Raw genomic sequence first — 26,346 nt, 5'->3', positions numbered from 1 at the left:
AAACTGGCTTGCTTAAAAATAAGTAGAGGTATATGAGGGTAACAAAAACAAAAAACAAAAAACAAAAAAAAAAACAGGATGTCAGCTACTTGAATGTAGGTCAGCAGAATGAAACACAAGACAGGTGTTACTTGTACAGTGTCAGTTGTGTATGGAAAAACATTTGTATGTTAAAGGCATACTAACGCACTCCCGTGTTTACAAAGTGTAGTTTGCCCACAATCGATGTCAAACGCACCATAAGACCATATAATGACGATACGTCACCATGCGCGGACCATAATACATGCATTACAGCTTGTTCTAGCCTCTGAAAAAGTGAGGATGTCAACAAAGCCGCGGTGTTCTCTCCCTTGCATCAACGTTACATGTGTTGCCAAATCTATAAATAGGACGATCCAGATCAAAATGAAAATTCAAATATCTCAACATTTAAGGGGTCCTAGACCACAATATTTTGCAGGGAACTTAATTTAGTCTGTCTCCAGCTGTTGGTAAAGCAATCAGCGTGTATAGTCATCGAGTACATATGGCTTTAAAGGGTCGCTCGCTATATTATGTTTTCTCTGCATAACCTTCGAAAAGAGAATAATATGACAGTCCCGTTTTCCTACTTTCGGTTTCCATGCATTCTTCGAAAAGTAAAAAGGTCTCCAGTTTCCTGGGAAATCAACGTTTGTAGATTACCGAAATGAAATGCAAAAGCTCAACAGGTCTACCAAGTCCTAACAGATGTAAACGATTTCAAAGTATTTAGACTCACATTACTTGATTAGAAAAGTAAGTACAACTGGCTAGATATTGGCCGGGTAGTATGAATAACGTATTTCCGTTTAACTTGCTTTATATCCAGCTTTATCTATTATATCTGTTTATCGACCAAAATGATGTATGGATCTATTCCTGCAGCTTTTTTTCTTTATTCGACTGTCTTTTGGTATTTCTTGATTTAACACACACTTATCAGTATCTACGAGCTGTCATTCTGGAGGGCACAGGAATGTCTAAAGAAGGATAATATCCAAAGCTCAAGTGTTGCGTACCATTTACTAATTAAGTTAAGGAATCAGAAACAGCCATCACTGGAAGGTTGCGCATTCAAATAATTATATGAGAATAAACCAGCAACAAAATGCACCAGCATACTTATTAATCTTCTGTATTGATTCTGCGGTCTGCATGTAGCCCACACTCTGTGTTTTAACAGTTTTTGTACCAGCCTGTGGTGTGTATCCTTTTGTTACATTTAGTCAAGTTTTGACTAAATGTTTTAACGTAGAGGGGGGAATCGAGACGAGGGTCGTGGTGTATGTGCGTGTGTGTGTGTGTGTGTGTGTGTGTGTGTCAGTGTGTGTGTGTAGAACGATTCAGACTAAACTACTGGACCGATCTTTATGAAATTTGACATGAGAGTTTCTGGGAATGATATCCCCGGACGTTTTTTTTCTTTTTTTCGATAAATGTCTTTGATGACGTCATATCCGGCTTTTTGTAAAAGTTGAGGCGGCACTGTCACACCCTCATTTTTCAATCAAATTGATTGAAATTTTGGCCAAGCAATCTTCGACGAAGGCCGGACTTTGGTATTGCATTTCAGTTTGGTGGCTTAAAATTTATTAATGACTTTGCTCATTAAAAATCTGAAAATTGTAAAAAAAACTTTTTTATATAAAACGATCCAAATTTACGTTCATCTTATTCTTCATCATTTTCTGATAAAAAAACACATAAATATGTTAATGGTATATTTGGATTTAAAACAAGCTCTGAAAATTAAAAATATAAACATCCTTCTTGAACAGTATGTGTGAGTGAAGTGTTGCATATCGTTGATATTTTTCTTGAAAGCTTCTGTTCCTTTTTATATTTAGTCAAGTTTTGACTAAATATTTTAACATCGAGGGGGAATCGAAACGAGGGTGTGGTGTATGTGTGTGTGTCTGTGCGTGTGTGTGTGTGTGTGTGTGTGTGTGTAGAGCGATTCAGACTAAACTACTGGACCGATCTTTATGAAATTTGACATGAGAGTTCCTGGGTATGAAATCCCCGAACGTTTTTTTCATTTTTTTGATAAATGTCTTTGATGACGTCATATCCGGCTTTTCGTGAAAGTTGAGGCGGCACTGTCACGCCCTCATTTTTCAACCAAATTGGTTGAAATTTTGGTCAAGTAATCTTCGACGAAGCCCGGACTTCGGTATTGCATTTCAGCTTGGTGGCTTAAAAATTAATTAATGACTTTGGTCATTAAAAATCTGAAAATTGTACAAAAAAATAAAAATTTATAAAACGATCCAAATTTAAGTTTATCTTATTCTCCATCATTTGCTGATTCCAAAAACATATAAATATGTTATATTCGGATTAAAAACAAGCTCTGAAAATTAAATATATTAAAATTATTATCAAAATTAAATTGTCCAAATCAATTTAAATACACTTTCACCTTATTCCTTGTCGGTTCCTGATTCCAAAAACATATACATATGATATGTTTAGATTAAAAACACGCTCAGAAAGTTAAAACAAAGAGAGGTACAGAAAAGCGTGCTATCCTTCTTAGCGCAACTACTACCCCGCTCTTCTTGTCAATTTCACTGCCTTTGCCATGAGCGGTGGACTGACGATGCTACGAGTATACGGTCTTGCTGAAAAATGGCATTGCGTTCAGTTTCATTCTGTGAGTTCGACAGCTACTTGACTAAATATTGTATTTTCGCCTTACGCGACTTGTCTTTCTTTCTTTCTTCTTGTTTGTTTGTTTGTTTGTTTGTTATAAAACAATGCCAAACATCAAGCGTGTCATGTTGTTTTGTCATCCAGTATATTCTTATTTGTCAGTGTACACGTGACGAAATCCACGTTATGCTATCCTGTGCTTATTGTTCCTTTCCACTGTCTGCTTTCAGTTCAAGTTTGCCGAAGAGTTGGAAATCCTGAGAGTGTGAGAACAGCTATCATGGCCGGTGTGACAAGCGGAGACATAGAGTGTCCAGTCTGCCATGACGATTTCACCAACCCCAAACTGCTGCCTTGCAACCACCTAGCGTGCCGTGACTGTGTTCTGTCCTGGCTACAGAAGGAAGGGGGACAGGGGGGTTGCCCCACACAGCAAGGTCAAGGTCAGCTGGCCACAATAGTTGACTCGCTTACTACCGACTTCGCCACCGCGGCTCTGGTGGAAAGTCACAAAGTTCTCAATGGTCCCCAGGTTTGTGATGTGTGTCAAAATAACGTCACTGCAACGTCATACTGCTTTGATTGCAGTATCAAACTGTGTAAGCCATGCACCAGCTATCACCAAAAAATTCCCATGTCAAAAGACCACACCCTGGAACAACTCAATAAACTAACTGCAAAGCGATTGGCTGCTAGCCGCCAGGCAACATGTAACAACCACTCCAATAGGCCGGCTGAACTGTACTGCTCCGCCCACCAAGAGCTTATGTGCATGCTGTGTGCTACAACCAATCATCGCACCTGCCCAGAGGTGAAGGCCATCACAGACGTGGCGAGAGAGAAGAGGACAGAGCTGACACAACAGTCACAGAGACTGAAGGAGATAGCAGCAGGACTGGCAAAACAGGTGTGTGTGTTCTCCGTCATTGTGCAGGTCCTGTTCAGTACGACCTGTCCCTTCCCGCCCCTTCCTCCCGTGCTGTCTGTGTTAGTACAAACATGTCTACGTGTCTCCAAGCTACCGCGCGGTTCACATGACCCCCATCACCTGTCAGTCGATTGTTTTCCTTTTTGTTTAAATGGCAATGCACGAACAAAAAGAAAATGAAATCGCGAGTGCAGAACGTTAAATCAATGTCTGTAAATTTTGCTTCAAAAGTACCGTAACACCTGTATTTTCGAGACGTCAAATTGTTTCAGATGAAGGCTGCCAAGGAGAAGTTCAAGGGCATGCACAAAAAGGTGAATGACGTCTTTGATGACCTTCAGCAGTCTAGTGAGAAGCGACGTCAGCAGGTCCATGATCTCATTCAGAAAGAAGAAGATGCAACAGTGACGTCACTTGCTGAAATGGAGAAAGCGCGGGCAGCGATGACGTCAAACTCTAGTAACATCGATCACCTGGTGACGTCAGCCCCTGATGACGCACTCCTGCAAATGCTGAACCACCTGAAGTCACGTCTGGACGACCTTGAGTCAGAGAGTGGAACGACTGCCAAGGTCAAGGATGTGGGTGACATCGTATTTGACAGCCAGCTGCTGACCCGTCTGAAATCAGATCTGTCTGAACTAGGTAACGTGCTTTCTTTGTGCTCGGACTGTTCTTTTTTTGCCTGTGCTGTTACGCAGTGCAGAAGTTAAAACAGCCCCCACAGATACGGAATACATGACACAATTCTACTTTGTTTTACATCACAGTCTGATCACAGGATCCAGCTTATGAAGAGAGTTTTACTCAATAACACTTCGTTACACATCGCAGTCTGATGACACGATGTAGCTCCTGGAGATAGTTTGTACCTGTCGTTCTGTTCCGCTGTCCGCTTCCATGTTAAACTTTGAAGAGTTTTAAATCATGAGGGCGTGACTAAAGCAGCTTCGTCAATTGTGTTAATGAGTCTTTGATAGGGTCTCTGCTGCACCCCGCCGTCTTTAACGACTCCAGTTTGGGTTTTGAAAAGTACATTATGACACGACTCGGGTGGCACAAAACATACACAGTGATTCTCGTCAAAATAGGTGTAGCCGTTTCAAAGCCTTTCGTCGTCATACCCACAGACTGACACGTAGACAGATCAGACAGACACACAACCAGACAGACACATATAAACCAGCTTGGTAGATTATACGTTATTTGTATTTTTGACCAAAAATGACATTTAGACAGTCATTGTTCACATCGACCGCTAGCACGGTCTCGGAGGAACACTGACTGTCTCGATCTGTGTAAAATGTCATATTTTGGTCACAAATACAAATAACATGTATGTATCGATCGATTCTGGTTAGAATTATTTTTAGTTTTTACGATTGAACGGACACAAACATGCACTGTTATGTAGTCTCGACTGGCCGCAAAAAAAAAGTTTTGTCGGCCTCTGACGTCACATGGTTCAAAGAAGGGAAATCCAATGTTCAATCGATAGAAAAGATCTTTCTTTCTTTATTTGGTGTTTAACGTCGTTTTCAACCATTCAAGGTTATATCGCGACGGAGGGAAGAGGGGAGATGGGATAGAGCCACTTGTCAATTGTTTCTTGTTCACAAAAGCACTAATCAAAAATTTGCTCCAGGGGCTTGCAACGTAGTACAATATATTACCTTACTGGGAGAATGCAAGTTTCCAGTACAAAGGACTTAACATTTCTTACATACTGCTTGACTAAAATCTTTACAAACATTGACTATATTCTATACAAGAAACACTTAACAAGGGTAAAAAGAGAAACAGAATCCGTTAGTCGCCTCTTACGACATGCTGGGGAGCATCGGGTAAATTCTTCCCCCTAACCCGCGGGGGGTGATAGATTAGATGATGATTTGTACAGTCCATTGAGGGTCTTACAGTGTGATTGTTTCTTACAGGAGAGATACAAAAGCCACATCAGCAGGCATCAGCATCACCATCAGCGACTGCCACAACGACCACCCCATCTTCAGGTAATGAACATTGTACACACAGTCAACGCACGACGGGTTGGATTAATCGTGTCAGAAAGATTTGTTGCTTAACTTCTGTAGCAAAGAAAAGTTTTTTCGGTTGAATTGTGTGTGCAGTTTTGATTGGTTCGTCGGTGATTATCATTCATGTCGACCTGTGTCTGTTTGCTTTACCATATTATTTACTTTAAAAATATTAGTGTGTGTGTGTGTGTGTGTGTGTGTGTGTGTGTGTGTGTGTGTGTGTGTGTGTGTGTGTCGGTGTATGTGTGTGTATGTGTGTGTATGTGTTTATGTGTGTGTGTGTGTGTGTGTGTGTGTGTGTGTGTGTGTGTGTGTGTGTGTGTGTGTGTGTGTGTGTGTTGACAGGACAAACAGCTACAGCCAAACCAAGGAGAGCAGACCTGGCAGCAGTCCTGAAGGTGGGGGACAGGGTCAGGCGGGGACCGGACTGGAGTTATGACAATGCTGTAAGTGCTAGTGTCCCTGTGCTGTCTGACAGCTGTCTGTCTCACCTACATCCTGACTCGGTCGTATAAACAGTAGTGGCAAAAAAACGAAAACCGAGAGCGAAGTAGGGGTGAGGGGCGGAGGGGGGGGGGGGGGGTTTGTGAAAGACATGATTTTGGTTAATATTATTTGAGGAAAGCCCCTCATGTCTTGTATCTGTATTTCTCCTCCTTTCCGTTCTCACCCCTCCGTCAGCTAGCCCATACACGACCCCCAATCCCCTCCCTCCGCTTTTCTACTTGCCCATTCCCTGGTCCCCGGGCCCCCTCATATTCCCCCCACCCCCGCTTGTGTGCCACAGAGCAGTTAGCAGTTCCTTGCCCTCTTCCCTTTTTATAGTTAGTCAAGTTTTGACTAAATGTTTTAACATAGAGGGGGAATCGAGACGAGGGTCGTGGTGTATGTGTGTGTGTGTGTGTGTGTGTGTGTGTGTGTGTGTGTGTGTGTGTGTGTGTGTGTGTGTGTGTGTGTGTGTGTGTGTGTAGAGCGATTCAGAGCAAACTAGTGGACTGATCTTTATAAAATTGTACATGAGAGTTCTTGTGTATGATATCCCCAGACGTTTTTTCATTGTTTTGAATTAATTTCTTTGGTGACGTCATATCCGGCCTTTTGTAAAAGTTGAGGCGGCACTGTCACACCCTCATTTTTCAATAAAATTGATTGAAATGTTCGTTGCAAGCCCCTGGAGCAAATTTTTGATTAATGCTTTTGTGAACAAGAAACAATTGACAAGTGGCTCTCCCCTTTCCCCGTCGCGATATAACCTTCGTGGTTGAAAACGACGTTAAACACCAAATAAAGAAAGAAAGATTGAAATGTTGGCCAAGCAATCTTCGACGAAGGCCAGACTTTGGTATTGCATTTCAGCTTGGAGGCTTACAAATTAATTAATGACTCTGGTCATTAAAAATCTAAAAATTGTAATTAAAATTTTATTTTTATAAAACGATCCACAATTACGTTCATCTTATTCTTCATCATTTTCTGATTCCAAAAACATATAAATATGTTATATTCGGATTAAAAACAAGCTCTGAAAATTAAAAATATAAAAATTATGATTAAAATCAAATGTCCGAAATCGATTTAAAAATAATTTCATCTTATTCCTTGTCGGTTTCTGATTCCAAAAACATATAGATATGATATGTTTGGATTAAAAACACGTTTAGAAAGTTAAAACGAAGAGAGGTACAGAATAGCGCGTACGTGCTATCCCGCTCAGCACGACCATTACCGCACTATTCTGGCTTGTCGATTTCACTGCCTTTGCCACGAGCGGTGGACTGACGAAACTACGAGTCTGGGTGAAAAAATGCAGTGCGTTCAGTTTTATTCTGTGAGTTCGACAGCTTGACTAAATGTAGTAATTTCGCCTTACGCGACTTGTTTTGGTTTCACATGAGTTTCTTCATCTCCCATCACCTTCTCTTTTCGAACACCCCCCCCCCTCTCCGCCCACACTCTTCCACTGTTCCTTCCATCACCACTTGTGACCGACAGAGAAGTGATCATTACGTTTTTCCTTTTCTCCCCTTATCCACCCAAACTCCTATTATTAACGTTGCTACCCCCCTCCCCTTTTGTTTTCCTAAGAAGCAGTGAACATCACTTTGGTGTATGTTCTTCTTTCGCTACCTCATCTCTTAAACCTGCCACCCCCTGCACACCCGAACTCCTCCATATCCCTCCCACCCCCACCACCCCCACGTGTGACCCAACAGAGCAGTGAGCAGTGTGTACTGTGTGCAGGACGGGGGAGGACCGGGCACCGTGACGGCGATCTCTTCACTGTACGGACATGGCCATGTGGACGTCCGGTGGGACAATGGCAGTGAAATCCCCGGGTACCGTATGGGAGCTGGGGGCTGCTATGACCTAGACCTGGCCTGATCCACACCGCCACCACTCTGTGTACTCTGCACCACGTCATGTCGCCTGTCTGACGTCATGGTTTCAATGTTAAATGCCACTTGATATCGAATGCTGTTTTCCATTACTCTGATGATCACTTTGTGGATAACTTGTCGAACGTTATAAAGATTAGCGCTTTCAGACACAATTATTACTATTATCATCATCGTGATTGTCAGCGTCATCATCGAACAACTTTTCATTATGTTTCTGTCATCGTCGTTGTTGTTGTTGTCGTCGTCGTCGGCACCAACACCACCTACATTCCTCCTGTTGTCATTATGTGCTTCTGCTGTCGCTAATGTTTTCCTGTACCGCCTCCTTATGACCGCAACACGGTGGCCTAGTGGTAAGGCGTCCGCCGTCGTGGGTTCGAACCCCGGCCGGGTCATACCTAAGACTTTAAATGTGGCAATCTAGTGGCTGCTCCGCCTGGCGTCTGGCATTATGGGGTTAGTGCTAGGTCTGTTTGGTCGGGTGTCAGAATAATGTGACTGGTTGAGACATGAAGCCTGTGCTGCGACTTCTGTCTTGTGTGTGGCGCACGTTAAAATTTGTCAAAGCAGCACCGCCCTGATATCACCCTTCGTGGTGGACTGGGCGTTAAGCAAACAAACAAACAAACCGCCTCCTTATGTTCTTGATCGTAGCAAGACTGTTTTGCAAGGCAATTGATGCAAATGGTCGTTCCAAGGGGGACCATTTCAATCAGCACAACTCATCGGCAGCAGCCAAGCAGCGGACACAGAGCGCCTGCAGACCGAGGGGACCCTGTGCACCACCAGCTTTAGAGTTTAAGATTTACGATTGACACTCCTTTTCAACATCTCCAAGTAATGCATTTCTACAGTTCCCCCCAAAAAGCCTGAATGGTGGGGTAAAAACAGTCATACACATGAGCGCGGGAGTTTCAGCCAATGAACGAAGAAGAATTTCTACAGTCTGGTATTTACTGAAATCCTGTTCAGATGTACAGTCGAACCTAGCTGCCAGGTGATGACCACCTCTCGATAAAGACAACCTGCCCAATATTACCACCCCATAAGATCCCTGACACGTTTGTTGTCTATGTAATTCACCTTTCCATAGCGACCACCTGTCTACAGTGACAATGACTACTTTTGGTCTGGCCCTTGGGTGGTCGTTAGAGACAGGTTTGACTGTACCAGTTGTCAGTGATCTTTTCATTACTTACTTCATTATTTTACTTCAAAATGTAGTTCTTACAAAAACAATGTATTTAAATTTAATTAAATTAAATTTAAAATAATGTATGTTGGGTCCTTTTTCAATCATCTGTTTGAGAGTTTGTTTTGACTTTTGTCAATTCACATGAATCAATGAAGCGAAGAAAACACTGTCAAAAGATTGTTTTAACATCTTCATCGCTGAAGCTTAAATTACAATGTATCAGCGTGACAGTCTCTGGTTCAACTTGATCAGAAACCATCAGGTTTGTATTTCCTACAGGCAAACCTATCCCCAATCTTACAACCCCATCAAATACTGTCGGCCTTTCCCCAGTCTTTTTCATGGGGCAGATCACAACATATACTAGTACAGTGGAACCCCCCTTTTAAGACCTCCAAAAATATGTCAAAATCAGGTCTTCAAAAGGAGGGGATCTTAAAATGGGGTAAATGCAAAAGAGGTTATCAACAGAAAACATGAGAAAACCAGGGTCTAAAGAGGGTGGGGGGGGGGGGGGGGTGGGTGTTAAATCAGGGGTCTTTAAAGGGTGTTACACTGTAGAGAACACAGTCCAGTGACCTAATGTATACACAATTAATGTTTTCTTGACGTTTTAGTGATTGTTTTCTGAGCTGCTGGTCAGTCTGAGAAAGTGTAATTCGCACGTTGTGATGAGGATGTTTTACTGATAATGTGCGCGGTTGTACTTGTTTTAATATGCTGGCTTGTCTTTGATAATATACATGTTGTGATTTCTATCCGATGTTTTGAGCTATCGCTGTGGGAACGGCTAGCCTGTCTTTGACAATGGAGTTTGTGATTATGGAATTAAGATGTTCCAGAGTGAAAGAGAAGTGTGTTTGGCCTAGTGGACCAAACAGTAGGTCAGGGGAGACAACTGGTCAGCAGTATCCCAGTTGGTCTATTTGATAGTACTCTTTTTTTCTTGTTTTTGTTGTTGTGAATATGCTTTTGAAAATTGTTGTTGATTTGTCTATGATTTTTCATAAAAGAATGAAACTAGGGTATGTGTGTGTGTGTGTGTGTGTGTGTGTGTATGTGTCAGTGTGTGTGTGTGTGTGTGTGTGTGTGTGTGTACATGTCAATGAAAGAACAAAAGGAGTGTATGAGGGAGTGGTTGGTGTATGCTATTGGTAGCAAGGCAGTTTTAGCAATTGTTGTAAGCATCACACACACACACACACACACACACACACACAAACACACACACACACACACACACACACACACATACACACTCCCACACACACACACACACATATACACACACACGTACACACACACACAAAGTTTTCACAACGCGAAGCGGATCGCGGAGCGAAAACCGAAGTGTGTTGTGAGTGAGGCCTCTCCTCTGCTGGGCTGCGCGTGTCTGAAAAAAACCTCGACATCAAGCGGTTCATTTTGTGTTCATGTTTATACATGAATTGTGAAGGCACCATCCTCATTGTGTTCATGTTTATACATGAATTGTGAAGGCACCATCCTCATTGCATTCCCATATTGTGACGGAGCCAAATAGTGATTGGTTAAAACAATTGAAGAGTTTTTCCTCGAAACATCATTCTTTTCAACAAAGAACAATGTACAACTGCAAATATGCTTCGCAGTCTGACTCCATAAAATCAATGTTGCATTCTTGCTAAAGCTCGCATTTCTCGTGATCAGCTATCTCCGACTCGGTATTATTTTGAATATTCACTGAAATTCGGCATGTTACTTCTACCTATTCGGGCACACCACTCCCACTTTGACACCAATATATGACATCTCACTCTGACACCTCCACCACTCTCACACACCACCCCCACCCTGCGCTGTGCAGTGATCGATAAGACAGGACAGAACGAAGCTACTCTCTCTGAGTCTGGCGCCTGTGGAACTACAGCCGCAGATAATCGCAGTGCAACACGACTGCACAGACTTACCTCCCATGGATCACTCATTGATTTTGCATTGATGACACGTTGACAGTGTTGTGCAACGAGCAAATCAAACCATCCCTGCTGACACCTGACAGGTAACCCTTTCTGTCTTTTGACCACCACAGTCTGGACAGTGTTCAGTGAATGGTGATGATGATTTGTGTGTGTGTGTCGAACTATCGAAACGACAGCGCTGGTTTGTGTAATGCGTGTGTCACTGTGTGCCGTCAGTTGTCAGCGGTAGAACGCTCGGTATGACTGCACTGAACAGAATGTCATCTTCTTGAATGTAGGTCAGTGGAACGAAACACAAGAGGGATGTTACTTTTTGTTTGTTTGTTTGCTTAACGCCCAGTCGACAAGGAAGGGCCATATCAGGGCGGTGCTCCTTTGACATGTAACGTGCGCCACACACAAGACAGAAGTCGCAGCACAGGCTTCATGTCTCACCCAGTCACAAATTATTCTGACACCGGACCAACCAGTCCTAGCACTAACCCCATAATGCCAGACGTCAGGCGGAGCAGCCACTAGATTGCCAATTTTAAAGTCTTAGGTATGACCCGGCCGGGGTTCGAACCCACGACCTCCCGATGACGGGGCGGACGCCAGTTACCACTAGGCCAACCGTGCCGGTAGGGATGTTACTGGTACCGTACAGTGGTGTATTGAAGAAGACAACAACAATAGTATGCTGAAAGGCAGACCGCCATGTTATGTTTGTCTACATAACCGTCGAAAAAGGAATATAGTAAAGTTTAGTTGTCTTTTCCTACTTTCGGTTTCAATACATTCTTCGAAAAGTAAGAAGATTTCCAGTTTCCTGATAAATCAATGTTTCTAGTGTAACCGTGTGCCGAAACACTACGATCACCTCGGGAAGCGAAGTGCAATCAAACAGGATTGAAAATGTTAGGGCTAATTTCCTAGCCCTATAAAAACTGTTATGCAAACCCGAAGGTTTCCATGAACATACAGACAATCGGAAAACACCAGACCCCATCACAAACAGAACTCTACAAACCACAGGTGTTGACTTTAAAGGCCAACAACTCGGGTGCAGAGTCCGTTGCGAAAGGAGCGGTAGCCTCCCCTGTCACAATAGCTTACCTATATCAAATTCAATATCTACATGTTTACTGAGTCTTGATCATGAAAGATGACAAAGGTGAGAATAACTGACACGATAATGACCGGGTAGTATGAATAAGGTATTTTCGTTTAACTTGCTGTTAGTATCTGTGGGCCGTCACTGTGGAGGGTCAAGGAATATTTAGAGAAGAACTCAATATTCAAACCTCAAGTGTCGCTTGCCATTTACTGATTTAGTGAAGACATCAGATACAGCCAGTGCTGAAATGTAGTGCATTTAAGAATATGAGAATAAACCTGCAACAAAATGTTTCTGCATACGTATTCTTCTGTATAGATCGAGTCTGTGTTGTGCACAGGTAGTCTATGGTTTTACTATTCTGTGCCGGTAGCCAGCCTGTGGTTTATGTCCTTTTCTATTGTGTCTGTATAATCTGAATGTGGTTTGAATAGTTTTGTATGGTTTGTGTCTTTTAAAGTTATGAAGCATTTTTGAAGAGCTAGAGAGATTAAGGGAAAGCACCGGATTTCTGTTTCAACCGATCATGCCCGACTTGTTTTTAAACCAAGCTCGACCTCAAACTAAAGCACCGACATGTCATGTTTTTGTTGATTTAGTATTTTCACAGTTTGTTCTCACGTTGTACCGAGTTTTAAGCCATAAAAAATAAATAAATAAGAGAGTTATTGTGCATTTTCGAAGACCTCAAGAGCAAAAGTGAAAGCACCGGATTTCTATGATATTTCAACCCCTATCATGCACGACTTGATTTTAGAAGACGCGCGACCTCAAACTAAAGCATTGACATGTCATGTTTTTGTTGATCTAGTATCTTCACATGTTTTTCTCACTTACTTTGTACCGAGGTTTAGGTCATAGAAAGAAACAAATAAAGGAGTTATGATTTATTTTCGAAGAGCTACAGAGCGGCGAAACAGAAAGCACCGGATTTCTGTCACATCCGATATTCTTAATTCGTATTCTAACGATGTGTCAAATTTAATTCAATATAGAAACAGTAGGTACATTAGGTTTGATGCATCTTCAAAAAAAGCAGCGGGTTTCTGTCAAATCCGAACATGTCCGGCAGAAACTCAAAAGAGCTTGCGACCTTGAACTAAAGCACTCTTATGTCTAACTGTGAATTTTTGAGTATAACAAAATTAAAAAAAATGTGTATTGTAAGGGTAAGCCGAGTTTCATCAAATAAAAATTCCATTAGTTATGATGCATCTTATAGAGAAGCAGCAGGTTTCTGTCGAATGAGCACCTGGAGCTGTTGAGAGAGCGCGCGCCCTTTGTCTAAGTCATTGACATCACATTGTGTTACTTTTCTAATAATCTGAATGTTTTTTTCTAACTGCATGCCAAGTTTTAGTTCCGAGAAATAATAAAGTACATCAGCTATGAGCATCTTAGAAAAGCAGCGGAATTGTGTCTGTCAAATCAGACCAGGTCAGACAAAAACGTGAAAAAGCGCCCGACATGTTTAGAAACCTCGCGATCTAGAACTAAGGCACGTACAGGACTGATTTTTCTTGTGTATTCTAACGATATGACAAGTTTTCAATCATAGAAAAGAAGGGTACACTAGTTATGATGCATCTGAAGAAAGCGGGGGGTTTCTGTCAAATAATAATTCATATTCATATAATGAACTTCTAAGATGCGTATATATAGTGCATAATTTCTTTCTATCAAAGGCAATTTGACATACTACTAGATTACACATATCTTGTACTAGAAAATGAGAAAATAGTCATCCACTCGAATGGATCCTGCCTTACAGCCCAGGCGGCTAACACATGTAATTGTAATGACACTTACACAGATACAAAAAATCAGTCATTTGTTTCACAGCAACAGAAGCCATAGTTGTGCCCCAAGAACATGAGAATAATAGAAACATTAGAATTGCTCAAGTGATTACCTTGGAGCAAGCTCTCTAAGAAAGGTCGCGCGGGCACCTTTTCCTGTTTCTGTTGGACATGGTCGGATTTTACAGGATAACACTGCTATTCTGATATGCACCATGATACTAAACGTTTTATTTCTCGGAATTGAAACTTGCCATACGGTAATAATACACCATGAGAATAATTGAAAATTAAAAATAAGATCTTCTTCTTCTTCTGCGTTCGTGGGCTGAAACTCCCACGTACACTCGTGTTTTTGCATGAGTGGAATTTTACGTGTATGACCGTTTTTACCCCGCCATTAAGGCAGCCATACGCCACTTTCGGAGGAAGCTTGCTGGGTATTTTCGTGTTTCTATAACCCACCGAACTCTGACATGGATTACAGGATCTTTTCCGTGCCCACTTGGTCTTGATATTGTGCTTGCGTGTACACACGAAGGGGAATAAGCCACTAGCAGGTCTGCACATAAGTTGACCTGGGAGATCGGACAAATCTCCACACTTAACCCACCAGGCGGCCGCGGCCGGGATTCGAACCCTCGACCTTCCGATTAAGAGGTCCACGTCTTACTACCCCGCCACAGCGCCCATCTAACAAAACTAAGATCAAGATCGCGCACTCTCTAAACAGATCGGACACTTTTTCCACTGTCTGCCGGACATGGACGGATTTGATAGAAAAACGCTGCATCATAGCTACTATGATTTTAAGTTCTTTGAAATGAAACTTAGCATAGCATAAGGATACACCATGAGAATGATATAATTTTTTTAAATTAGTCATACATAAGTGCCTCTGATCAATGTCGTGCACTCTCTAAACAGATCAGACACTTTTTCCAGTTTGTGCCGGACATGGTCGCATGCTCTATGTTTTGTGCATGTTGACTTGATAAAGTTTGTACATTCTCCGTGAACAGTGTGTGTGAGTGAAGTCTTCATCTCGTCTATACTTTGTTAGAAAGAACTGCTTTCTTTCTTTCCTTTCGTTCATCTTCTTTGTGTGTTTGTATGTTATAAAAACGGTGCCAAACGTCAATCTTGTCCTGTTTTTTTGTCCTATTTGTCAGTGTACACGTGACGAAATCCACGTTGTGCTATCCTGTGATTATTGTTCCTTTCCACTGTCTGCTTTCAGTTCAAGTTTGCCGGAGAGTTGGGAATCCTGAGAGTGTGAGAACAGCTATCATGGCCGGTGTGACAAGCGGAGACATAGAGTGTCCAGTCTGCCATGACGATTTCACCAACCCTAAACTGCTGCCTTGCAACCACCTAGCGTGCCGTGACTGTGTTCTGTCCTGGCTACAGAAGGAAGGGGGTTGCCCCCTCTGCAGAGCCCCCATTCTCTCCTCCACACAGCAAGGTCAAGGTCAGCTGGCCACCATGGTTGACTGGCTCCCTACCGACTTCGCCACCGCGGCTCTGGTGGAAAGTCACAAAGTTCTTAATGGTCCCCACGTTTGTGACGTGTGTCAAAATAACGTCACTGCAACGTCATACTGCTTTGATTGCAGTATCAAACTCTGCAAGGCATGCACCAGCCATCACCAGAAACTGCCTGTGTCAAAAACCCACACCCTTGAACAACTCAATAAGCTAACTGCAAAGCAACTGGCTGCCAACCGCCAGGCAACTTGTAACAACCACTCCAATACGCCGGCTAAATTATACTGCTCCGCCCACCAAGAGCTCATTTGCATGTTTTGTGATGCAACCAATCATCGCAGCTGCCCAGAGGTGAAGGCCATCACAGACGTGGCGAGAGAGAAGAGGACAGAGCTGACACAACAGTCACAGAGACTGAAGGAGAAAGCAGCAGGACTGGCAAAACAGGTGTGTTTGTTCTCCGTCATTGTGTAGGTCCTGTTCAGTACGACCTGTCCCTTCCCGCCCCTTCCCCCCGTGCTGTCTGTGTTAGTACAAACATGTCTACGTGTCTCCAAGCTACCGTGCGGTTCACATGACCCCCATCACCTGTCAGTCCTATGTTTTCATCTTTTTTTTAAATGGCAATGCACGAACACAGAGAAAATGAACTTGCGGGTGCAGAACGTTAAATCAATGTCTCTATTTTGTTTCAATAGTACTGTAACACCTGTATTTTTGACACGTCATATTGTTTCAGATGAAGGCTGCCAAGGAGAAGTTCAAGGGCATGCACAAAAAGGTGAATGACGTCTTTGATGACCTTCAGCAGTGTAGTGAGAAGCGACGTCAGCAGGTCCATGACCTCATTCAGAAAGAAGAAGATGCAACAATGACGTCACTTGCTGAAATGGAGAAAGCGCGGGCAGCGATGACGTCAAACTCTAGTAACATCGATCACCTGGTGACGTCAGCCCCTGATGACGCACTCCTGCAGATGCTGAATCAGCTGAAGTCACGTCTGGACGACCTTGAGTCAGAGAGTGGAAAGACCGCCATGGTCAAGGATGTGGGTGACATCGTATTTGACAGCCAGCTGCAGACCCGTCTGAAATCAGATCTGTCTGAACTAGGTAACGTCCTTTCTTTGTGCTCCGACTGTTGTTTCTCTTGTCAGTGCTGTTACGCAGTGCAGAAGTTAAAACATCCCCCACAGATACGGAAAACATGACTCACTTATACTTTGTTTTACATCACAGTCTGATCACAGGATTCAGCTTATGAAGAGAGTTTGTTCACAATAATACTTCGTTACACATTGCAGTCTGATGACACGATGTAGCGCTTTGAGATAGTTTGTACATGTCGTTCCTTTCCGTTGTCCGCTTTCATGTTAAACTTTGAAGAGTTCTAAATCACGAAGGCGTGACTAAAGTAGCTTCGTCAATTGAGTGAATGCAGTGTCTTTGATTACTTATAGAGTATCTGCTGCATCCCGCCGTTTTCAACGACTCCTTTCAAGTTTGGGTTTTCAAAAGTATACCCTATGACACGACTCGAGTGGCACAAAACCTACATAGTGATTCTCGTCAAAATAGGTGCTACTGTTTTGGAGCCTTTTGCGTCATACCTACACACAGACACACAGACAGACAAACAGACAGACACACAGAAATCTGCTTTATAGATTAGATGATGATTTATACAGTCCATTGAGGGTCTGAAAATGTGATTATTTCTTACAGGAGAAATACAAAAGCCACATCAGCAGGCATCAGCATCACCATCAGCGACTGCCACAACGACCGCCCCATCTTCAGGTAATGAACATTGTACACACAGTCAGCGCACGACGGGTTGGATCAATCGTGTCAGAAAGATTTGTTGCTAAACTTCTATAGCTAAGAAAGATTTCTTCTGTTGACTTGTCTGTGCGGTTTTGATTGGTTCGTCGGTGATTATCATTCATGTCGACCTTTATCCGTTTGCTTTACCATATTATTTACTTTATAGATATTGATGTGTATGTGTGTGTGCGCGCGCGCGCGTGTGTGTGTGTGTGTGTGTGTGTGTGTGTGTGTGTGTGTGTGTGTGTGTGTGTGTGTGTGTGTGTGTGTGAGTGTGTTTGTGTATGTGTATGTGTGTGTATCTATATATATATACGACTAGTGTCTGTGTGTGTGTGTGTCTGTGTGTCTGTGTGTCTGTGTGTCTGTGCGCGATGCGCGGCCAAGGTTCTCGATGGATCTGTTTCAAATTTGGTGATCATATTCAGGTACACCCTGGACACAACCTGGTCGATGAGATATTTCAACACGTGCTCTCAGCGCGCTGCGCGGAACCGATTTTGGTTCCACCTCAGCTATTTTGGTTCCACCTCAGCTTACCCGGGCCCCCATACCGACACACCATAGCCGCTACACCACATCACAACGCCAAAGTTCTCGGTGGTTCTTTTTCAAATTTGGACACCGTATTCAGCTACACCCCGGACACAATATCATCGATGAGATATTTCAACACGTGCTCTCAGCGCGCAGCGCTAAACTCATGTTCGTTTTTGTGTTCATTTCACCATTATAAGTAACTCTTCCTTATCTTCTCCAGTGTTTGGCGTTTATCTCCCTTCCTTCGTGTGGCTTTCCCGTTCAGTTGTAAGTTACTATTTATTTTTAGAATGTCACTGCGCTGTCCAGAACGCTTCCCTTGCACCCGTAAGTTGTTCTTACTGTCAAAGTGAAAAGGTCGAATCAATTTATAGCCACGCGAAAAATACACTCTCACCTATCTCTATATATTTATAGATACAGATATGCATATATATATACGGCTTCTCTGTGTGTGTGTGTGTTTGTGTGTGTGTGTAGGCAAAAACCTATGTATTATAGAGTTCTGTTTGTGATGGGGTCTAGCGGCTTTTGTCTGTCTGTATGTTCTGGCATGTGAGAAGCCACAGTAGATAATATAGGGCTAAGAAATAAGCTCTAAAATTCTCAATCCCGTTTGACAGGACTTCGCCTTTCAAAGGTGATTGTGGTGAACCGCCACGCTGTCTGTCTCTGTTGCGCCGTTCACCCCAAATTCCCGTTTCTGAGAGTGACTATTTTTAGAATGTCACTGCGCTGTCCAGAACGCTTCCCTTGCACCCGTAAGTTGTTCTTACTGTCAAAGTGAAAAGGTCGAATCAATTTATAGCCACGCGAAAAATACACTCTCACCTATCTCTATATATTTATAGATACAGATATGCATATATATATACGGCTTCTCTGTGTGTGTGTTTGTGTGTGTGTGTGGGGGAAAAAACCTGTTGATTGTAGAGTTCTGTTTGTGATGGGGTCTAGCGGCTTTTGTCTGTCTGTATGTTCTGGCATTTGAGCGATTCACCCCGGCGAAGCCGGGTATTCCTCTAGTATATCTATATATATATACGACTTGTGTCTGTCTGTGTGTCTGTTCGCGATGCGCGGCCAAGGTTCTCGATGGATCTGTTTCAAATTTGGTGGCCATATTTACATACACCCGGGAAACAACCTGGTCGATGAGATATTTCAACACGTGCTCTCAGCGCGCAGCGCTGAACCGATTTTTTTTTTCTCCATCCACTACCAGTAACTCTTCCTTATCTTCTCCAGTGTTTTCAGCGTTTACCTCCCTTCCTTCGTGTGGCGCGCGGATATTCCCATTCCGTTACTATTTTTAGAAGGTCACTACACTGTCCAGAACGCTGTCCTTGCACCCCTAAATTGTCCTCACTGTAAAAGTGCAAAGGTCGAATCAATTTATAGCCACGCGAAAATTACACTGTCATCTATCTCTATATATTTATAGATTTATCTGTATATATGTACGGCTTCTGTGTGTGTGTGTGTATGTGTGAGTGTGTGTGTGTGTGTGTGTGTGTGAGTGAGTGTGTGGACAACACCTGTGGATTTTACAGTTCTGTTTGTGATGTGGTCTGGCGGCTTTGGTCTCTTACTAGTGGCTCCCGCCATCCCTCCTGATTCTAGCGACTACCCTCTAGACAACATATCCTCACCCTAGGCCCACTAGTCGCCAAACTGTACATATTGTTTTTATTACCACGGCCTTCGTGGCTTACATCTTAATCCTTTTATTTTTAAAAAATTTTGAGATTTATTATTTGTGTTCCTCTTACTTGCTCATCTATTTGCTTTTATTGGTGATCCTGAAAGGTTCCACTTTTTAACTCGTTTTGAATAAAAAAAAAATCATTTTACAAACCCGTTATTCAAGATATGGAATACAAACTTATAATTCTTACCAAGAAACATCTTAACTACTTTCCATTTTAACAAATTCCACAGAGCATTATCAACTCAACCCCACCCCCTGCCCTCCTCTCCTTATTTTTTTTTCTTCTCTTTTTCTTCTCTCTTTTTGAAAGCGGACAAACACTCAAGTCCTTAATGGCTTAAAACCGTAGGACTTTTAATATTAATTTTAACGTGTCTCTTACTTGCTCATCTATTTGCTTTTATTGGTGATCCTGAAAGGTTCCACTTTTTAACTCGTTTTGAATAAAAAATCATTTTACAAACCCGTTATTCAAGATATAGAATACAGACTTATAATTCTTACCAAGAAACATCTTAACTACTTTTCATTTTAACAAATTCCACAGAGCATTATCATCTCAACCCCACCCCCTGCCCTCCTCTCCTTGTTTTTTATTTCTTTCTTTTTTTTCTTTTTCTTTGTTTTGAAAGCGACTACTCAAGTCCTTAATGGCTCAAAACCGTAGGACTTTTAATATTATTTTTAACGTGTCTCTATGTCTCCACAGAGCATTATCAACTCAACCCCACCCCCTGCCTTCCTCTCCTTATTTTTATTTTTTAATTTTTTTATTTTTTTATTTTTTTTTTGAAAGCGGACAAACACTCAAGTCCTTAATGGCTCAAAACCGTAGGACTTTTAATATTAATTTTAACTGTGTCTCTATGTTCTGGCCTTCCTTTGAGAAGCCATAACAGTTTTAAAAGGGCTTAGAGATAAGCTCTAAATGTCTCAATCCTGTGTGAGTGGACTTCGCCTCCAAAGGTGATTGTGGTGTTTCGGCACTCGATTACATTCGGCGTCGTCGACAGGGATGGGACTCGACATGATATGATCAGGAATGTCATTATGGTCACTGAATCATTTTCGTGCTGTTCCCATTCCACGAATCTGGGAGGGACCCTAAGCTTGGCGGGTCCATGGTTCGGTTCATTCAAACGGGGGCGGGGGTGACAGGGAGACTACCGCCGCCCTTCACAGCAGACTCTGCAGAGTTGTTCGCCTTAGAAGTTGTGAGATATTTATAGCTCTTTATAGCTCGCAAGGCAACACCTGTGGATTGTAGAGTTCTGTTTGTGATATCGTAAATATTCTGCATCAAATATTATTCAGGTGGACCCCGGGCACAAACTGGTGGATGAAAATCGGCGAAGCCGGGTATTCCTCTAGTATATATATACATGTATACATGTATATATATATATATCCCATGAGCTGCTTCTTTGTCTCTGTTACTTCAGTATGGGTATATATGTTGTATTTTTATAGCTCAATAAATACATCATGGACTCCAAAAAATATATGATAGTGCAGATTCCGATTTGGGCAAAGAACTACTTTCCTCCCGACCTTTGACCTCGCGCCGAACAATGTGACACATTTGTATGAAGTTCCAAAATCGTAGACGGCTCAGAAAACCATATCAGTTGCACGCAAAAATGAATCTCGGAACTGATCTGATGTATGGGATGCAATAAACAAACGTTTCTTTCATTATGAAAGCAATGCAGGTCGAAAAAAACGAACATTCAACTTACAAGATAGCCTACACAGATGCTAGCGAACCAAAACAAAAAAACGAGTACCCTCCCTTGCATCGTAGCAGACGACTGTTTGTGAGAGTCTGTCAGCGTCTTCAGTTTCTCTGGCAGTGTCGGTGTGGGAACTGACAGAAGCTAGGGAGCACAGATAATAGAAGCCCTGTCACATAGACTAATCACACAATCAATACACATTTGGCTCATGTTTTAAATGACAGTTTCGAGTGTGTTAGTCAAACTCAAAGCAACAACACTGGTCTGGTGACATGCGTAGCGGGACCGAGAAGCGTCCTTACCTGGTTTGGCTTCGTTTCGTTATCAAACATCGGCTGTTTCACGTATTTTGCGAGCAAGTCTACTCTTTTGCCTGGCCCTGCAGTAAGTCCACATTGGCGATGAAGGTATCCAAGAACTTAACATGTGTGTATTTTTCCGTAATCCAGTCATATTCCTTCAAAATGCAATCAATCGGCGGTGACAGACTTGGTGTCAGCAATTCGCGACTTCACCAACTCGGTCCCGTTTTCCTCACACCCATACCAGTTTAGGTTCATCCATGCAAACACACTCGCAAAACAGTTTATCACGTAGATACATTTCAAATAGGGAGCAAATGGTTAAATCTAAACCTACATATTTGTTCCCTAAAATTTGCTTCTCTGTCAATAAGCCTAATTGTATAATAATACGTTCGAGAAAAACAACGTGGAATCGATTCTGAATCGAGTAAGCCAAATGGGTGCCAAACCGGTTTCGCCCGTTCTGCCGACCTGAAACGCAAAACAAAAGAATTGTGCGCTTCAACTAAATTGATTTCTATACGACTTCATTACTTTCTTGCAACTTATGAACCTTTACTTAAAGCTTTTAAATGGTCTGAAAGTAGTGTTACCGCGTACTTATCGATGCACTCATTCGTTTTATTTTTTCAGCGACGGTCACTTAGTTTAAGGTTGCAAAAGGGCCAAGTCTCGCTGGCACCACTGTTTTACACTCCACAGATCGCAACAGTGCCCCTAGTAGTCTACACTTTGTGTTTGATGGTAGAATGGGATATATACAGATTACAACACTCGTGGTTTTTTATATGGCTTGTATTTCAGTCAAGACCCAGCGGGAATATCAATCGAGATCCACTCGCCAGAGGCTCGTGTCTCCCGATGATATTCATCCGCTGGGTCTTGACTGAAATACAAGCCATATAAAAAAACCACTCGTGTTGTAACCTATACATATATATTTATATATATATATATATATATATATATATATATATATATATATATATATATATATATATATATATATATATATATATATGTGTGTGTGTGTGTGTCTGTGTGTGTGTGTGTCTGTGTGTGTGTGTGTGTGTGTCTGTGTGTGTGTGTGTGTGTGTTGACAGGACAAACAGCAAGAGCCAAACCAAGGAGAGCAGACCTGGCAGCAGTCCTGAAGGTGGGGGACAGGGTCAGGCGGGGACCGGACTGGGGGAAAGACTGGTTTGGATTCGGACCTCGATACAATGTGGTTAGTGCTGGTGTCCCTGAGCTGGCTGACAGCTTCTGTCTCACCTACAGCCTGACAACAAAATGAAAACAAAGGGCGAAGTAGGGGGTGGGGGGGGGGGGTTAAAAGAAGATATAATGTTGGTGATTATTATGTTCGGAACGCCCCTTCTGTCTCCTACCTGCCCTTATCCTCCTTTCCGTTCTTGTTCCAACCTCAGTTACTCCCCCCCCCCTCTTCCTTCCACCCCTCTTATCCGTTAATCTCCCTAACTTCTAGTTTTACCGTCATTACCTGAGTGAGCATCATGTTGGTCTCTGTACTCCTTTCGCTATCCCATCTCTTAAACCTGCCACCCCCTGCACACCCGAACTCCTCCATATCCCTCCCACCCCCACCACCGGCACCCCCACGTGTGACCCAACAGAGCAGTGATCAGTGTGTACTGTGTGCAGGACGGGGGAGGACCGGGCACCGTGACGTCGGTCTCTTCATGGAGAGGACGAGGCGGTGTGGACGTTCGGTGGGACTGTGGCGGTGAAGGCTGTTACCGTATGGGAGTTGAAGGCTGTTACCGTATGGGAGCTGAGGGCTGCCAGTATGACCTGGACCTGGCCTGATCCACACCGCCAGCACTCTGTGTACTCTGCACCACGTCCCGTCGCCTGTCTGACGTCATGGGTTCAGTGTGAAATGCCACTTGGTATCAAGTGCTGTTTTTATATTTAGTCAAGTTTTGACTAAATATTTTAACATCGAGGGGGAATCGAAACGAGGGTCGTGGTGTATGTGCGTGTGTGTGTGCGTGTGTGTGTGTGTGTGTGTGTGTGTCTGTGTGTGTGTGTAGAGCGATTCAGACTAAACTACTGGACCGATCTTTATGAAATTTGACATGAGAGTTCCTGGGTATGAAATCCCCGAACGTTTTTTTCATTTTTTGGATAAATGTCTTTGATGACGTCATATCCGGCTTTTCGTGAAAGTTGAGGCGGCACTGTCACGCCCTCATTTTTCAACCAAATTGGTTGAAAGTTTGGTCAAGTAATCTTCGACGAAGCCCGGACTTCGGTATTGCATTTCAGCTTGGTGGCTTAAAAATTAATTAATGACTTTGGTCATTAAAAATCTGAAAATTGTAAAAAAAAAAAAAAAATTATAAAACGATCCAAATTTACGTTTATCTTATTCTCCATCATTTGCTGATTCCAAAAACATATAAATATGTTATATTCGGATTAAAAACAAGCTCTGAAAATTAAATATATAAAAATTATTATCAAAATTAAATTGTCCAAATCAATTTAAAAACACTTTCATCTTATTCCTTGTCGGTTCCTGATTCCAAAAACATATAGATATGATATGTTTGGATTAAAAACACGCTCAGAAAGTTAAAACAAAGAGAGGTACAGAAAAGCGTGCTATCCTTCTTAGCGCAACTACTACCCCGCTCTTCTTGTCAATTTCACTGCCTTTGCCATGAGCGGTGGACTGACGATGCTACGAGTATACGGTCTTGCTGAAAAATCGCATTGCGTTCAGTTTCATTCTGTGAGTTCGACAGCTACTTGACTAAATATTGTATTTTCGCCTTACGCGACTTGTTTTTATTACCATGATGATCACTTTGTGGATAAGTTGTCGAACGTGATAAAAATTAGCGCTTTCAGTCATAATTATTACTATAAATTAATGATCAACATCGTGATCGTCAGCGTCATCATCGAACAACTTTTTATTATTTTTCTGCCAGCGTTGTCGTTGTTGTCGTCGTTGTCGTCAGCACCAACACTGCTTACATTCCTCCTGCTGTCGCTACTTTTTCATGTACCGCCTCCTACAATTCTTATGTTCCAACTTTTGTTTTCCACAACAAAGAAAAAAGTGTTGTTGAGCTTAATTCAATTTATAAATTGTATTTTAACAGAAATCTTAATTGAAGCTGATATTTTGAAATGGTATAGTCAGTTGTTCTTTTGTTTCCATAATGATATGTACACATGCATATTATAGGCTAGTCATAACCCGTCAATTTCGATTTTTTTTAGTTGTGAAATCCTTACTTTTTTCCTATCGGAATGAGCTTATGTACATGTTGAAACAGTTTGTATTTCTTTTTTTTCTCCCTTTTTTTCCCTTTTTTTGTGGTTCTGTTTTTTTATGTACCCCAATGGGGTCCTGAATACATCCTTTGCCTTGCCTTGCCTTGCCTTGCCTTGTTTGCTTGCACGAGACTTATTAAGAACACAGTCCAGCGGCGACTTAATGCATACGAATGTTTTCTTGACGTTAATTGGTATTTTCTTTTAGCTGCTATTTGCGCGGTTATACTTGTTTTAATCTGCTGGCTTATCTTTGATAATAATTATACTTTGTGATTTCTATCCGTTGTTTTGTGCTATCGCTGTGGGAACGGCTTGCCTGTCTTTGACAATGGAGTTTGTGATCATGGAATTAAGATGTTGAAATGATTGTTGCATAATTGTTTTTAAAAGTTCTGATTAATCTTTGAAAGTATATTAGTGATTTCTATCCAATATTGTGTAGTATCACGTTGGAAGCACAGGTATTGCGTCTCTGTATTGTTCAACTTTGTTCTGGCTTTTCTAAAAGGCGATAATTCTTGTTTTGACAGATAGATTGTAGAAATAAAATTGTATTGTTGAAAACCAATCTTGGAGTGTTTGGTACAATGAACAAAACGAATGATAAAATGCCTGAGTAGTGCAACTGATGGATAGATGGATGGTTGGATTGATGGATGGTTGGATGGATGGAAGGTTGATTGATTGATCGAGCATTGAGACATGAAGCGAACGTAAAGGTGTAGAACAAAAGGCTGATTTCTTATTTTAGCGTTTTTACCGTCCACAATTACGAGATAGTAGTGTGGTTGAATATTACACAGTGCAACTGTATTAATATGTTGGGGCAAGTTCGCATACCTTAGGGTAGGTCTACTTAAAGCAGTATGTACAACAAAATTAATGTTCATGCGCACATAAAAACTGTCTGCACATTGATATCAGCTACACATTTGTCTTGATGTAAAATAAAAAATCAGTCTTCTAGTTCATCAAACTCGGCAGTTATGCTACCAAAAGCATAAAAGTAGGCGGACTAGCCCCGGTCTCCCCTATACTTTGTGATTTCTATCCGCTGTTTTGTGCTATCGCTGTGGGAACAGCTTGCTACTCTTTGACAATGGAGTTTGTGATCATGGAATTAAGATGTTGAAATGATTGTTGCATGATTGTTTTTAAAGGTGCTGATTAATCTTTGAAAGTATATTAGTGATTTCTATCCAATATTGTGTAGTATCACGTTGGAAGCATAGGTATTGCGTCTCTATATTGTTCAACTTTGTTCTGGCTTTTCTAAAAAGCGATAATTCTTGTTTTGACAAATAGATTGTTGAAATAAAATTGCATTGTTGAAAA

General features: G+C 42.0%; 2 protein-coding genes across 2 annotated transcripts; both read left to right on the top strand.

Moving 5' to 3' along the window:
- Positions 1-2,959: 2,959 nt before the first annotated feature.
- LOC138955050 (transcription intermediary factor 1-beta-like) lies at positions 2,960-8,025 on the top strand. The gene is made up of 4 exons (XM_070326764.1): positions 2,960-3,586; positions 3,880-4,241; positions 5,545-5,619; positions 7,857-8,025. Exons 1-4 carry the CDS (start codon positions 2,960-2,962, stop codon positions 8,023-8,025), a joined length of 1,233 nt encoding a protein of 410 aa, XP_070182865.1.
- Positions 8,026-15,383: 7,358 nt separating this feature from the next.
- On the top strand, positions 15,384-26,346 carry LOC138955049 (transcription intermediary factor 1-beta-like). The gene is made up of 5 exons (XM_070326763.1): positions 15,384-16,028; positions 16,321-16,693; positions 17,306-17,380; positions 22,803-22,927; positions 23,362-26,346. The coding sequence occupies exons 1-5, from the start codon at positions 15,384-15,386 to the stop codon at positions 23,524-23,526; spliced, it is 1,383 nt and encodes a 460-aa protein (XP_070182864.1). The 3' UTR covers positions 23,527-26,346.

This window comes from Littorina saxatilis, unplaced genomic scaffold (genome assembly GCF_037325665.1).
Source record: "Littorina saxatilis isolate snail1 unplaced genomic scaffold, US_GU_Lsax_2.0 scaffold_87, whole genome shotgun sequence".
In the NCBI taxonomy this organism is placed as follows: domain Eukaryota; kingdom Metazoa; phylum Mollusca; class Gastropoda; order Littorinimorpha; family Littorinidae; genus Littorina; species Littorina saxatilis.
Note: the sequence above shows the minus strand (reverse complement) of the source record. Positions and strands in the feature narration are given on the sequence as shown.